At 42.2% G+C, this 15,597-nt stretch overlaps 1 protein-coding gene across 3 annotated transcripts in view; it reads right to left on the reverse strand.

Annotated features, from left to right (window-relative positions):
- Nucleotides 1-9,525: 9,525 nt before the first annotated feature.
- rerg (RAS-like, estrogen-regulated, growth inhibitor) overlaps nucleotides 9,526-15,597 on the reverse strand; it is a 42,279-nt gene continuing 36,207 nt past the window's right edge. For all 3 annotated transcript variants that reach the window (XM_069700109.1, XM_069700108.1, XM_069700107.1), the window contains 2 exons: nucleotides 14,844-14,917; nucleotides 9,526-11,459 (listed from right to left, as the gene is read on the reverse strand). In XM_069700109.1, the coding sequence (XP_069556210.1) occupies nucleotides 11,049-11,459; nucleotides 14,844-14,917 (485 nt within the window). In that variant the 3' untranslated portion in view covers nucleotides 9,526-11,048. The remainder of the gene's footprint in view (nucleotides 11,460-14,843; nucleotides 14,918-15,597) is intronic.

Here is a 15,597-nt window from a genome sequence, read left to right on the forward strand (position 1 = left end):
GTGTGTGTGTGTGTGTGTGAAACCCTCTTAGCCCCTCTTCCTATTGTACAATAAGGTCTTGGTCACCATAGTGAGAATCTTTAAAACAAGGGAAGACCTTGGTTGTCATGGCAACTGCAATGCTTCACAGAGCACAGATGGGCAGAGAGAGATGGGAATCCTTTTGGTTTCCACGCTTTGTTGTATTTCCACTGCTGACGTGTTTTTTTGTACACAGAGAAGGATCTGCACACATCTCCATGTGAAACTATGTCGCATTTACATCCAAATAAATGTGTTGCATATCGGGTCTTCCTCGAGTCTGTAACAGCATGTCGGCCGGAGGAGCAGCACTGCCGACCCTGCGACCAGTGGACGTGCAGGTTTACTATTTAATTCCCTCACTGCAACTTTAATGTGATGTATTCCCCCCGTTTCCACAGGGTGTCGGTTAAAGACATGGGCTGAATCCAAATGTCCGGACTTCACTGCCCTTGGAGGTCCAAACAACCATTGATGAACTCCACAAGGGGCCTCGACCAGACTCTCTGCAGACGGTCCAGAGAGTCAGCTTGGGGTGCCGGACTTCACCAGACTTTACCGATTTAATCACCCGTAATTCAGAATAAAATCACAGACTTGATTCTCCGTAACCTTTCACAGACGCTGAACGATGAACCCGAGGTGATGTAGTTTTTCTCCTCCAAAGCGGACGTGCTGTATATCGCTTTGGAAATAAACTCTCCAGGCTCAACTTAAACAGCGCGTCAGTGCATCGCCGAGCCCACTCAGGGGAGAAGTATGTGTTATTTGTAGGAGATTGGCCTGAAGAGGAGGGAAGAGCTTTGGAGAGCCGACGTGTTTACAGAGGCAACGTTACCCCTCTCCGCGCGCCTTTCATTTCCTCTGCTATGAAGCTGTCACGCTTTCCTCTCTGGTTTTTTTTTGTTGTTTTTTTTTCCCCTCCTCTGCTGCCCTGTAAAGGACATTACCATCAAGAGGGCCCGGAAAGCACGTGTGCTACAAATAAGATCCTAAAAATAAACACGCAGGACATGCGGACGTCCCAAATCTCTTGTATTCACTTGTAATTGATTCATCTCTGGTTGTCCGCGATAAATAATCATCTGCTGTGTTTGCATCAGTCTTAATGCTCCTTTGTGATCGTGAGCCCAAAATCACCGCAGAGCTAATCCCCCCCCCCCCCCTAATTGCATATCTAGACAGGATGTATGGGGACATCAGCATCTGCAAGGATAAGGGAATTATTTTTCGCTCTACTTTCCTCTAAATGAACACAGTGCCAAGAAAGACTACAAGTCAGTTAATCATAGATACAGCGGTGATACGGACAAAACTATCTCACGTCAAAGTACATACAGTAGCTGCTCTGGAGCTTTCGATCACATCACATGATCTTCGTCAGCTGATAAGAAGAGATTGTTTTGTTGACTGTTGTTTCCAAGGGTGAGAACGAACAATAAACTTTTCTGTGTCAACACGGACACAAAATTCCTGAACATATCTTTCTAAAGAGACCTTTTTTCATTAAATGTTTTCATGACAGCCAAACTGTATTGTGTATTAAAGGATGTCAGGAGAAAAAGAGAAAGTGAATGTTGGCAAGTCATGTGGACATAAAGCTCACTGTTGTTTAGAGGACACGGATTCATTTCTTTTGATATCCTGTTTCTTCACTTTAGAGGAAAGAGGACAGAGAAGGGAAAACTAAATAAAGATGAATTGTTTGGAAAGAGCAGTTTGGGGGGAAAAGCAAGAAGTACTCCAAGTTAACTGATCCTTATATGTTGTACTCTGCTCTTATTTTGTTGGTGTTGCCTGATTGTTTTTTTTGACATGCATGTCAGGTCAAATATATATATACAGTGGTGTGAAAAAGTGTTTGCCCCCTTCCTGATTTCTTTTTTTTTTGCATGTTTGTCACACTTAAATGTTTCAGATCATCAAACAAATTTAAATATTAGTCAAAGATAACAAGTAAACACAAAATGCAGTTTTTAAATGAAGGTTTTTATTATTAAGGGAGAAAACAAAATCCAAACCCCCATGGCCCTGTGGGAAAACTAGTCAAAGTCCTGACCTGAATCCTCTTGAGATGCTGCGGCATGACCTTAAAAAGGCGGTTCATGCTGGAAAACCCTCCAATGTGGCTGAATTACAACAACTCTGTAAAGATGAGTCGGCCAACATTCCTCCACAGTCTGTAAAAGACTCATTGCAAGTTATCGCAAACTCTTGATTGCAGTTGTTGCTGCTGAGGGTGGCCCAACCAGTTATTAGGTTTAGGGGGCAAACACTTTTTCACACAGGGCCATGTGGGTTTGGATTGTTTTTCTCCCTTAATAATAAAAACTTTCATTTAAAAACTGCATTTTGTGTTTACTTGTGTTATCTTTGACTAATATTTAAATTTGTTTGATGATCTGAAACATTTAAGTGTGACAGACGTGCAAAAAAATAAGAAATCAGGAAGGGGGCAAACACTTTTTCACAGCGCTGTATTTTTAAAAAATATGTTCTGGCTCAATAATGTTTGCATTCATGGGCTATGGTGGTATGTAAGAGCAGTCCTTGAACCTGTTACCTCCTATTTCCTTCTTGTATCATGGTAAACCAGGTGTCTCACTTGTGTATTAGCCAACCAGTGATCAACAGAGTCCACGATGGTTGTACTTCAGGCAGTTGGGAATTGGAAAAAGTTCCTATTTAGGAACGTCCTATTTCTTGATTGAGCGTTTCCACAAGGCGTTCAAGTGTGTTTTTCCAATAGGAATCATCCAATTTCCCAGGTGCTCCTGAACGCATCTTATGATAGAGCGATATCTAGACCGAGGGAAAGAGGAGAAACCAGTGGATGAACAGGGAAGTGTCTCAGGTTCATGTGTGTCACTTAAGTTAAAAGCCAGAGGTTTGGTATAACTTGTGTAACACTGTAAAGCGTGAAAGTAAGCTCGCGTGGAGCCGGTGTTTGGTTTGTATTCTCGCTTGAACACCTTTACCACCTCTGGACTAATTAGCGAGCTTCGCTCAGGCCCGCAGTAGCTTCCTGTGATAGGCTGAGCCAATGTGCGCGTGGGAAACACCTGCTGCAAGCGTTTCTGCGCGAGTATGTTTGCTATCTATAAACTGGACTCATATGGACATTCGTAGTTGAGAAGACACGAGGTTTAAGTTGTGTTTGTGTTTTTTCGTGTAGTGTTTGTTGGGATGTTGACACACACACACACACACACACACACACACACACACACACACACACACACACACACACACACACACACACACACACACACACACACACACCGCTGCTGGAGAGGTGGGCGGGGCTAACAGCTGTCGGGAGGAGCCGGTCTGCTGCACACACAGGTAGGCGGAGTTTCTTCACAGCACTGCTGGTAAACGGTATCCATGTGCAGCCATGACTACACACCACTCCCACTACAGGTAAGTCCTGCTATAAGACACGCCCACTTTATAGACACCATTGGTTGGTTTTATTTCCAACTTTAAACGTGTCAACAACACTTCTCCTTAATGAGCCTTATCTGACATGTCTCCAGAAGGTTAAAGGCCGAAACAGACCGATCGGTGTTTGTCAAAGCAACTATTCTGTTAACAACCTGCCGTGAAACGCCAAAGTCTCTGCGATGGGGAAAAACTCGACATGCTGGAAAAATAGTTTTGAATTGACTATACAGATCACACTTTCAGCAACAGAATAATAACATCCCGCCAGCTGTGGTGAAACTGAGGACTCGGTGAACGGCTGTTGTGTAACAGATTAGCTGAAGTGAAGCGGAGCACTCAGTATAATTTGCTGTCCGACCCCGACGGATCCTGCCTCTCTGTGCTGATGATAATTTACAGTGTTTATGATTATTAAGTAATTCATGAAGTTAGTGCTGTTGTGCGACGTTTGTAAATGCATCGGAGACGCTCATATAAATCCTGCTGCTGAATGATGCTGCATGTTTTTAATTAACCGTAACAAAGTGTTGTTTTTTTATGCCTAAATTTAACCAGGGAAGTTAGTTTAGGAAACACTCCTGGTAGTTGTGTTTTGAGGGTAGGAACAAACAACCTACATGGTCGTAGAGGTTGGGATACTTGTTGGTTAAAGACCAAATGAAGGAATCTGTATTTTGTTTGACAGCGTATCTTGAAAGTAAACTAGCCAGGCTTCTCTACCGCCAAGTCATTCATATGTTCAAATTTATATCACGTTCTCTGTTTGTTGTTGTTGTTGTTGTTGTAAATGAATCTTGAACGTAACATTATTGCTGACCCCTCATTGATTAACCTGCCGTCAACATGTCGTGCTCTTCACCCGGTTGACGTGAGAGGTTCATGGTTCATCGGAAGTGTTTTGGTTTTCCAACAGAGGACACTTGGTTTCACGATGTCAAAGCCCATGTTACAGTGTTGTGCAGTCGTTTTCCAGACTGCTCTGCTCTCCGTCTCTGCTGCTCCGCCGCTGTCATGGCAGTTGCCGTGTGGAAACGTTGGATTGAAAGGCTTGTTGTTTTTTTTAAAAGAAATGACATCCACATGTCGAAACCACAGCAATGGTAGTCTGGCATTGTTGGGCTGCACCCATTGATCATTCTGGTATTGGTGGAACATTTGCACGTGGGAGTCCAGGCTAAAGCCAAGCAGGCGACTTTTCAGCGTGTAGCTCGGCGCTGGATGTTCGATTTGGAAAACGGTAACACGGATGGTGGAAAAGAAAAGAAGGAGAGCATCACCTGAAGTATTCCACCAATGGCAGGTTTCTATATTCTCCAGTGATTGTGACCACTCAGAAAGGAGCTTTTTCTGCTCCTGTTTCCTCTGGCGGTCCCTTCAGTTCTCTCTCTCTCACTGCCGCCTCCTCTCCAGCGCCGATGGAAGAAGTCGCAGTAACAGACGTTTGGTGTTCGGCTCTCGGTGGTTCTTCCGTCACAACCGCAGAGAGGCGGACGACCCCGCGGGCTCTGAGATCTGTGTGTGATCAGCCCTCTGCGACTTCCAACTCTCTACCCACTCTGTGAATGAAGCACCTTTTTGTTAGGCTGCCAAGGGTTTTTCAGACTTTAGAGTGAAGCCAGATTTGGCATGTGGGCCAACACTTCCTCCAACCTCCGAACCTAATTGGCACCAACTTTGAGAGAATCGCAGCACGACGGGATTCAGAGCTGTCCACGTCCTCGCAGAGTGCTGTGTCCCCGTCCTTCCATGTGTTCATCTGTGATCGTTGCATAGAAACATTTTGATGCACCAAGCAACCAATAAGTCTGTTTTTTCACTGTTCCCTTCAACTTTACTGAGCGTTTTAGCATTTCTCATTTAATACTTTTAGTTTCAGTAACCACAACTTTCACTTTGTTCAATTACAATCACATTAAATGTTTCTTATTATTAGTTCAGGACCATCAGCTTTAAGTCAGCCCAAAAGTTCAACACAGATTACGTTGAATAAACGCAGACTTCAGTGTGATACAGACTTAGTTTGATGTTAAATTGAAGTAATGAGGGAATATAATCCTCGTGTGTGTGTGTGTGTGTGTGTGTGTGTGTGTGTGTGTGTGTGTGTGTGTGTGTGTGTGTGTGTGTGTGTGTGTGTGTGTGTGTGTGTGTGTGTGTGTGTGTGTGTGTGTGTGTGTGTGTGTGTGTGTGTGTGTGTGTGTGTTCAGCTGTGTGTCTGCACAGCACACTCTCAAACAGTGTGAAGGAGTTTGAGAGCTGAAATTTAGTTTGACCCTTTGATTCTGTTCACAGCTGACATTAAAATGCATCCTGGGTGATCCGGTCACAAGTGGACAGCTCTGAGTACATGAATGAATGTATAGTAGGAGCATTGAGGGCGCATTAAGATCTGATCCGCTCAGACCACATTCAGAGGTGCTCTGGGTTTCATATGACCACATTGTTTTAGCAGCGTGAACGCAAATGCATCCCGGGCCACATTAAAGGACCACCTACTCATTTTCTCTGTCTATAAACAATAGAAATATCAAGTAGAAGAAATAACCAGCACAATCCTGCTGCATGGACAGTAAAGCAGCTGTTTACCGGATAAAGAGACAGGCTGTCTACCTGACGCTTGTTTCACCAAAAGCTACTTTGGGTTTAATAGTTCTAGTTATCTCGTCTGTGATTTCTGACACACATCAAACCCACATTTGTGGAGGAGCTCCCACGTTTGTACCTTCAAGTTTAACTTCAGGTTCTAGTTCATTCCAGTCTTAAGTTTTAGAATCCAATGGACACAACTTGCGTCCAAATTGAAAGTGCACGACTTGAAGCTTTCCAAAACTGCAGGTGCTTCGTCGGCGTGACGCAGCGTTGTGGAGATTATCCAAGATGAAGCTGAGTTGTTGTTACACTGGAATTATTAGATAATCTAAGCGTGAACCGACGTGATTGGATCGAACCTGACAGGGTTGTCGCTGACATTTACAAACTTTAGCTTTCAGGCATTTATATTTTCCTACATTGCATGTTTTAAGAAAACGTTTTAGGTTTTACTTCTTTCAGTTTGCGCTTCAAAATACAAACAACTGAAGCCTGACGCCCCAAATTCACTCAGTTCATTTTCTTTATCAGGTTATTTGTCTGGTGCAGCATGCATTTGCTGCATCTGTGCCTCTGTAATGATGAGAAACGATGTACTCACAATAGAGTATTTCTTAAAAGCAATATATCAGGTCAGGGGTCTGAAGGCTCTCAGACACTTCTCCATCAGCATCATCATCAAAATCTCAATGTTTTTTTAAACAGCAATTTTTAAAAACTGGAAATAGAAGTAAAGAAAAGCCGCCAGGATACGGGATCATTTCTTCTAGTTTTCTAAGAGCACTTCAGATTTAGTCTGACAACATAATTTGTGAGAATAATTGACAATAATAACTTACAGATGTGAAATACGTCATAAGTAGACTCATTGAAGGAGCATTAAAATGAGGCTTGAGTGAGTGAAGATGTCTCATTCCTGCCTGTTGCTGCGAGTCGCCCTCCTCATGTGCATGTGTTTATTTACTTGTTTATTCATGTGTGTTTATTTGCATATAGAGTGGAGAAGTGAGATCTGATCATTAGAGGTTAAAGACTCCTGTGTTGTTTGGAATTGAACTGGTTTAAAAACATCTGAATACAAACTGCCGTGATGAGAAAACCTGAGCTTGTTCCTTTTCTCCAGCTGGTCAGGATGAGGAGGAGCTGTGGCTCCTTTCACTGGTTATTATGAGATTTTTCGACTTGTAATTATCTGCCAGATAGATGGGCCACTCCTCTCCCTGCTTCACCCAAACTAAAGAAAGCCCGTTTTGTTTTTGTGTTCTCTCGTTGAGCCTGAAGTCCGTCTGAAGTAACAGGGTGTATTTAGTGGGAGGTTTCCTTTTTAATCCTGCACACTGTCAGAAGTGGGTAACCCATAGCTTTGATTTTCTGGACTATGATACTGTGTGTGGAAGGAGGAACAACTTGAAAAGGTTTTTAATGCAGGCCTTAAGAGGATAAAACCTATAATCTGAAAGCAAGTACAGGACAGTGGTTTTATATTTATATTGTACAGAAGATACTCAGCTGCTGATAATAGTGAGCTGCAGGAGACCTGCTTTCACTCAGCTTTGTCGTTGACTGTGACATGATAAGGGAAGTTTTTCCAGTAAAAGAAAACTGTGTAAAAAGTCACGTCGTCTTTTTCTGAATTAAACAAAATTCTGATTAAACTGACCAAAAATAACATTAGTAGAGACTTAACTGCACCAAATATACCAAATTATATCCATTGACTGTGTGTAAAAGTGGACATAGCGTCCGGGTCTAAAAAATTAGGCCAAAGAGGAAGTGCCTTAAAGTGTGATACCACCGAGGGCCACTGGAGGCTCTATAGACCATTTAACTAGTCCCATAAGATTCAAAGTCAATACATTATTTCCAGTAGTCCTTTTGGTGTTGTTAGCTAACGTTACTCCCCTGGCGATCCATCTGAAAATAATCCTGTTTTAAATTTGAAAATAAACCTCAAAAAGTTGTGTTTTTGGGGGCGTGTCTGTTTGATTGACAGGCCTGTGGTGTTGTCAGGTTTCGCCTATCGGTGGCGGGACGTAGTATCGTCGGGTTTCCAATCAGATCAGTCAGATCCACCGCTGGCTCCTCCCCCCCAGCTCGTCCAAATATGCTCACTACCGGCTCCAAACCGCTCCCAACTAGCAAGATGGCGCCGGGCAAAATCTGAACTCGAGGCTTCACAACGTCTGTTCACAAACCAACGGGCGAAGTCACTGCTGGTTTTCATTTAGTTATTTCCCCACATACAATTTGACTATTAAATCCCCTAATACACAGACTCTTAATGGAACTCAGCCATCATTAATACACTTGTGCTTACGCTGCAGTAACAAATGAAAAGGTCTGTTGACTCCTGTCTTTTACACACTGAGCTGCAAATAATACACAACTAACTGTTAAGCTAACTGGTTTTGATGAGGGTCATTATCTAACATTAAAAAGCAGGGAAAGGCTGCCGGAGTATGAATATATTTGAAAGGTTTTATTATGGTTTTTAGTTAACTGCATTATTGTGGGAACCCCCACCTGTCTGTATGAAACTAGAGAAATGAAAGTGTAATTTCTCATCAATGGGTCAAATGTGTTTCTGGTAAAAAGAGAACTTTAGTCTGTTTTCTCTGGAGTAAAAAAGGAAAAAGAGGAAAAAGCGGAGTGCTCCACTTTGTTGTTGTGAGCATTATGTCTGCAGCAGTCGAGAACATTTGTACTTTTGGTTTCAGGAGAAGTCCTTATTATCCCAAAACGCTGGCGCAGGTCTGTTGAAATTGAACAGACTTCACATGGAGTCATGTTCTTTGCTTCCTCCGAGCTGTTTGAAGTTCTTCTGCAGGGCGTGATGGCTGGTTGTTATTGCTGGAGTTCTCCACTCTGCTAACATGAGTCTGTTGGTAATGGGGTACAAAGATTTCACTAAATATTTCATCTTTATCGTTCAAAGCTATTTATTCAGCCTTTATCCAAAACATTTCCCTTTTTGAGGAGGGAGATGATTTGTGTATTTGTGGCTCTGTATAACATCTCCATGTTGCACTGCTGCGTTTGTTTGTGCCGGTATGGTATTTCAAAAATAGCTTTTAGTTGTCTGTGAATCTAGTCCGAATTGTTCACGATAAGAATCAGGATTCTCATGTGAATTCATTCATGAATTGATTTATTTTTGGAGTGTCGGGTGTAGGTAGAGACGTGCCAGAGCACATCTGTAACCACACTAACCACGCATTTTATTTGAGTTTGAGTATTGAGTTTGATCAGAGGTGAAGCAGACCTAAATCTTTCAACCAGAGAGGAGATGAATACACTGCTTTTAAATTATGCGTTAAAGATTAAATTAATCAAACTAATTTCAATGTATGTTATTTTTCGACACCTTTATTATGTAAGGAACAAAGAAGCTGTTGAACTACAGATCTGAGATCTGAGTCAAAGCCAAGTCAATGGATGCAGAGTTAAAGATCTGTAACTCGTACCATCGTACAGGATCTTATTTTTATTGAGTGAGTAGTTCAGCTGAAAACTAATTGGTATTCTACAAGAAAACCAAAGAAAAAAAATCGAAAGAAACAGACATAAATTTCTCATTTTATTACACTGAAACATCAACAAGTCATTAAACGTCCCAGAACTGTCGCCGAAACATTATCGGCCTCCTGCTACTTACAGTCATTCATCATTTAATCACTTAAGTTTCATTGAATATATTGATGTCCCAAAGAAAAAAGGTTTTAAATGTAAAAATACTGGAATCTTCCTTCGAGAGTCAGATGAACCCGAAGGTTGAAAAGGAGTTTAAAGAGGATATAAAGTCTGTCTCTGCTCATCAGGAGACCGTCACTATGTAAATGTGGCATTTGATGTTCTGCCTCCGGACATTTAATGGGCTGTTTGAAAGCCTCCGTATCAATCACAATGGTTATTATGTCAAACGTGCACTGCTAAGTGCTTCTGTTGAATATCCTGATGACATTTACAAACATTCGGACTCATTTAAGAGACAAACTACGATACATCAGTTTTGAATTACAAGTGCACATCTGATTGTTTTGATCAGAGACAGCTCACACAGAGATCACATTTGAACAAGTACAGTATATTGTACTGTAGATACCTCACAGCTGTGCTTGGGGACATATTCTATATCATACATGCTGTAGTTTACAGTATATTAACATTACAGCCGTGAAGAGCATCCCCAGAATGTGACGTCGCTTCCCTTCAGAGAAAAAAGTTCACTGGTGAACCTCGACATGTTCTGAACCTCGACTCTGGTTCCTCGAGGAGGAGATGTTGAGTTCACATGTCCTGGACAGACACAGGGAGCCTTGACGGTCTAATTCAAAACAGAACATAGTAGACTTCATCACAAGGTTTGCTTTGCAGAACAGACATGGACGAACTCCAGGGATTTGTCTGGGATTGACATGAAGCACAGTGGGTCTACTTTTATCTACCAGTCGTTCTCTGTTCTGAATGTTCTCGGACCGCTGCTGACAGAACAGTAACACGTGTGGACACATCACATCATCCCCCTACAGACAAGATACAGAGAGGAAACTATAAATCTTCCCGTTCGTTATCAGCAATTCTGTGCATGCTAAATAAGACGGGTCGCATGCATCATTTTCAGGCTGCCCTCTGGCTTCTGGAACACTTTAAAGAGATGAAAGAATAAAAGAAAGAAGTCGAGGACCTCATCGAACTGAGTCATCGTGATTTTAGAGAGTCGACAGTCTCACCAGCATCCAGAATTATTTTCATCCAAATGAACTCAAAGCTTTTATTAAGAAATCATCAGTTGTGGCTCCCACGCCAAAGTGACATTGTTTACTTCTTCCAATCAGAAGAAACTTTGTTTTTTTAGGTGGAAAAGGATCAGAAGATAACAAAAGAACACATTCCACATTAAATCAGTCCTATTTCATCCATTTTGAAGCTAAAAATCGTCCAAAACGTTGACTTTCTTCCTTGTTCTTGTCGTCAGACGGTAGCGTGGCTCCATCCTAACTGCTGATCTTGGTCAGCATCTTGTTGATGGCCTGTTTGACGTGGGTGGTGGAGCTGCGGCGTCGGGCTTTGCCCTGCACAGCTTTGCGGCGCCTCACCTCTCGGCAGAGCTCGTGGAAAGCCTCGGCCACAGTTCCGCCCTCGTCCGCGCAGGCCGAACATTCGTAGAAGGCGCAAGCCATTTCGGCCGCCAGTCGCTCTCCTTCCTCGGTGCCGACCTGCCGGACGTGGTCCAGGTCGGACTTGTTGCCCACCAGCACCAGAGGGACGTTCTTCGGCTTCTTCACCTCCTCTAGGAGACTTCGGAGCGGTGCCACCTCCTCAAAGCTCCCCCGGTCTGTGATGTCGTACACAATGACGAAGCCGTCGCCCCAACGCATGTGACCCTCCTTCAGCTGGATGTCCTCCTGACATGGACACAAGAAACATGATGATGAAACTGCTGCTTCCAAGTTTTGGAGACTCTTGAAGGAACAGTTTGACTTTTTTGGGACATTCAGTTTCTTTCTTGCCCAGAGTTAAAAGAGGAGATTGTCGTGTTTGTACGGTAAATACGTAGCTGGCGAGCGGAGATGCTGCGTTCAAATATGTTTGTGTTTACCGTGTAGACGAGAAGAGTCCGTATGAACCCTTGTGGTATTCACAACGTTGGAACTCAAAGTTTTCTGTAAACCTCGAGTTCACAATTTGTGACGTGTTTGCTGACATTTCAGGAAACGGCCACGGAGGTTCATTTTTTTCATTTTTTTTTTTATTGGATGTTCAGCTGATATATTGTAATTTTAGTCATGTGGAGTTTGTCTTCATAACTTGGAAAATAGAAAACATCTGAGGACGGCCTCATCCTTTCCCTCCGTGTCTTTGCATTTCCCGCGTTATGTTCCCCAACTGTTAGCTTGCTAAATTGTTAGCCCCTGTGACTTCCAGACTGTCCATGGCGCTCTTGCCTGGCGACGTTTGTTTTACGACTTAACCTTTTGAACGTCAAACATACGATGCACACGACTTCCCATGTTGTAACTACGAGCTCACAAGTTCCATTTGAACGCAGCGAGACAGCCAATCGCAAGAAAAACAGAAACGGATAGACGAGCTTTGTCATTGATTAAAGAAAATCTGCCCACCAGCAAAAAAAAACAACCTAAAACTCACCAACTAACATGCTGAATGTTATTTGTTGAGTCTTTATGGACTTTGTGTTTATGTGACAGTTTCTTGCCTGGAAGCTTTGAACAAATCAATGACAGCTGTTCCTCATCTTCATGCCAAGAGAATGCTAACTGACTGTTATTCATATTCATATTTACCTTAGAGATTTACAAGAACCCAGTTTTTTGTTGTCAAAATATGTGAGATAAAGAAGAAATAAAACCAGAGTCAGGGTAGCTGTTTCCCAGATTTTGTGTTCAGATAAGATAAGCTAACTGAGTGGTATCATGTTTCTCAATCTTTTAATTTATCTTTTGAGAAGAGAAAAACAAGGATTTTTCTTAATTTCTTGCATAGATGACAGTTTTCAGCCAGCATCTTCAGTCTCGGCACATTTAGGGCCTGATTTACTAAGATCTCAAATAAAGGGTAATAAATTGTCTGTTTTTTCCAAAAGTTTGCACGTTCATTTTTCACCCGTTTTGCGGGTAATTTACTAAAAGTAATTGCGTCATTAATATCAATGCAATTTGCTGTGTTTAAATGAAGGGTTTGTGTGTTGAAGTGATTCCAGCCATGAAAAACAGAACGACGGCAAAAGGAACAGGAAATCTGATCCCATTGAAATTTAGAAATATAAATATAACAGAAAGGCAAAAAGACACGGCTTAATAATAAAACGTTGGCAATAAAACCGTTTTTTTTTTTTTTTTAATTGCTGGTATTTCGTGGCTCCTCTTTGTTGTTGGCTGTCAATCATCATTCAGTTCATTCAATAACTCAGAAATCTCATCGCTGGACAAACGACATGTCTGAATATGTTTTGCCTCTGACATCTCAGAAATGTTTCCACGGGTGTAAAACCACGTTCTCAACATATTCTTTAGTTTCCTGCGTCTCCTTCTCACCTCAATAATAAGAGCAGCCGTCTCTCCACATTTGCTCATCTGATTAATAAATGCCTTTCAGTCGTACTAAAATACACAACAGTCACTTCTCCCGTTTCTACTTTCAGGTTTAGTAAATATCGTTGCGGGTGCTAAATTGTTCTGTTTGCATGTTTCCCTCCCAGTATTTTGCACCTTCAAGCAGAAATGCCCAATATTACATATGATGCAGACAACGGACATGAATGGACAACGTGTGTTAAATTGCACATTTAAAAGACCCAATCCTCACAGCACGTCGTTCGTAGAAGTTTTAGACATTTTTTTGCGGCGTGATGTGATTTTACACACGCAAACCTTCAGTAAATCAGGCTCTAAATATTTTCATTTCTTTTGACATCAGAACCAGTCACGGCTGTTTTCAGCCGTGTTAGCAGATGTAAAACATTTAGTTTCTTCATGGAAAAGCAGTAGTGTTGAGTTCCCGACTCTCTCTGCTCTCTCCCACACCTTCTAAAGCCATAAATTGAATTCAGCAGACATCTGAAGAACGCAAACAGTCAAGCATGTGCTCCTAATTTGATTACGTCAGGGCATAAACAGTCGGTCCGGTTGTAGCAGGACCTGACTGGTCGTGTGGCAGCGCTGAAATCCGAACCTGACTGGGTGGAGGTGCACAGATTCTCATCTCAGTTATTGGGAGCTTAAAAAACAGCACATTCCTCCCGAGGACGGACGAGAGGGTTTGATGTTTGTGTACCTGACCGACTTTTGAACCTGCAATTTATGAGCCATCAGGAAGACTCCGCCTCCTCAAATCTTGAGGGTTCGCTCAATGTTTCGATACAGGCCTCACATCCACTGCAGGAAACATTCAGACCTGGTCATCATGCCAGCTCAAAATAGACTGCAACGTAATGAGAGAGAGATGACTTGCTGAAGTGTCGCAGGGGAAATCAGCCGCCAGCAGAACACCTACGCAGCACTGCAGCATATTTATCTTCAGCCTGACGACTTACGCAAGCTCTCCCTCATGGTCAGAGGACGGCATCGCTTCTGTTAGACTGCAGGAAATTAGCATCCTTAAGTGCCATTCACTCTCAATTCCACTCCAACAATTCTTCAAACAAGTTTTCAATGTTTTCAAGAAGGGCAGCAGGAGGAAGACAACGATATTCAGAGGACAATTTTATCCAAATCAGAGACGAGCAGAGCAAAAACATTAAAAGAGTTTCTCCCTCATGTCCATTGTGCCATCTGAAAATGAAATTTAGTTCATTTTTAATTAACTTATTCATCACCTCTATCTGAGTGATACAGAAATTGAGTTTCACTTGGTTTCTAAATTGTCTCATTCAGAACTGCGCAGCAACGCTGAGAAGAGACATGGATGCTGCATGAAGACTGAGCTGTCTGTTCACACTCAAATTAATAGTTCATCAGTTCACATTAGTTACAGAATAATATGGTGGGTTTTCATTCAAAAATGATTCAGAGTAAATAATTGTGACGGTGAGGTGAGGTTATTGGTGTCCGACATGAAGACAAGCTGGTTGATCTCACTGAAGCACTGATTTGTGGTTCACGTTAAGTGTGTTTATTAAATTGTTAAATTATAAAAGTTCTGCTTTGTATTACTTCCTATTTACTGCTTGATTTGCTTTGAGCATATTTAGTGGCGTCACCGATTCCCGTGTGCTTTTACTCAAACAGTACTTTAGTGGATGTAATGACGACATCGATCATCCGTCTCACCTGCCCTGCAGTGTCCAGGATCTCCATGGTAACGACCTCATCATCTATGCTGGCCTGATGACGATATGTTGATTCTGTAAGGCACAAAATAAGAAGAGATTGTTAGTCCATGTTTAGAATTCAGCCCAGTGTGAATCATCATCTGACAATAGTGACACCTCCCAAGAGCTCATTGTGATGCACGTTTCAGAGTTACCAGATGACACATCACTGTGAAGGTGGGCGGATACTCATTGTGGAAATAAGTCATCATGACTGAAGGGGTGGGTGTGATTCTGCCTACTGTTGTTTTGAATATTTAGAGGATCACAAGTTAAACAGATGACGAGTGTGGGCAGAATGTTCGCAGACCAAAACATTGCTTCTTATCTACTCTTGTCTAATATAAAATAATATTGGTCGTAATGCTGCAGGTAAGATTTTCCTGAAACCTGCGTGACTGATGCATCTTGTTGCGTCACTTCCTCACCATGGAAGTGTTCAGCCTAAAAAAATGATTGGCCTGAAAAGTCAGAATTTCATGTAGCTAATGATGGATGGTCCAAACTGTTGTGCGCCAAAGACAATTACACAAGGAATTAAGCATTTATTGGAAATGGTTTGAAGTGTGGGGATCACCAAAGTCAGTAGGATTCATGAATGTGATTGGATGTTACCAGTCTGTTGGTAGTTGACCAGATGAGGCTTCAGTGTAGCTGATCAGCAAATGCAAGCATGATATAGGTGCTCTGCTTTTGTTTGCAATCACTTTGAC

This window comes from Brachyistius frenatus, unplaced genomic scaffold (assembly GCF_029030835.1).
Source record: "Brachyistius frenatus isolate BFR_SWC_R1_liver_20210118 unplaced genomic scaffold, ASM2903083v1 Contig_32, whole genome shotgun sequence".
NCBI lineage: Eukaryota > Metazoa > Chordata > Actinopteri > Embiotocidae > Brachyistius > Brachyistius frenatus.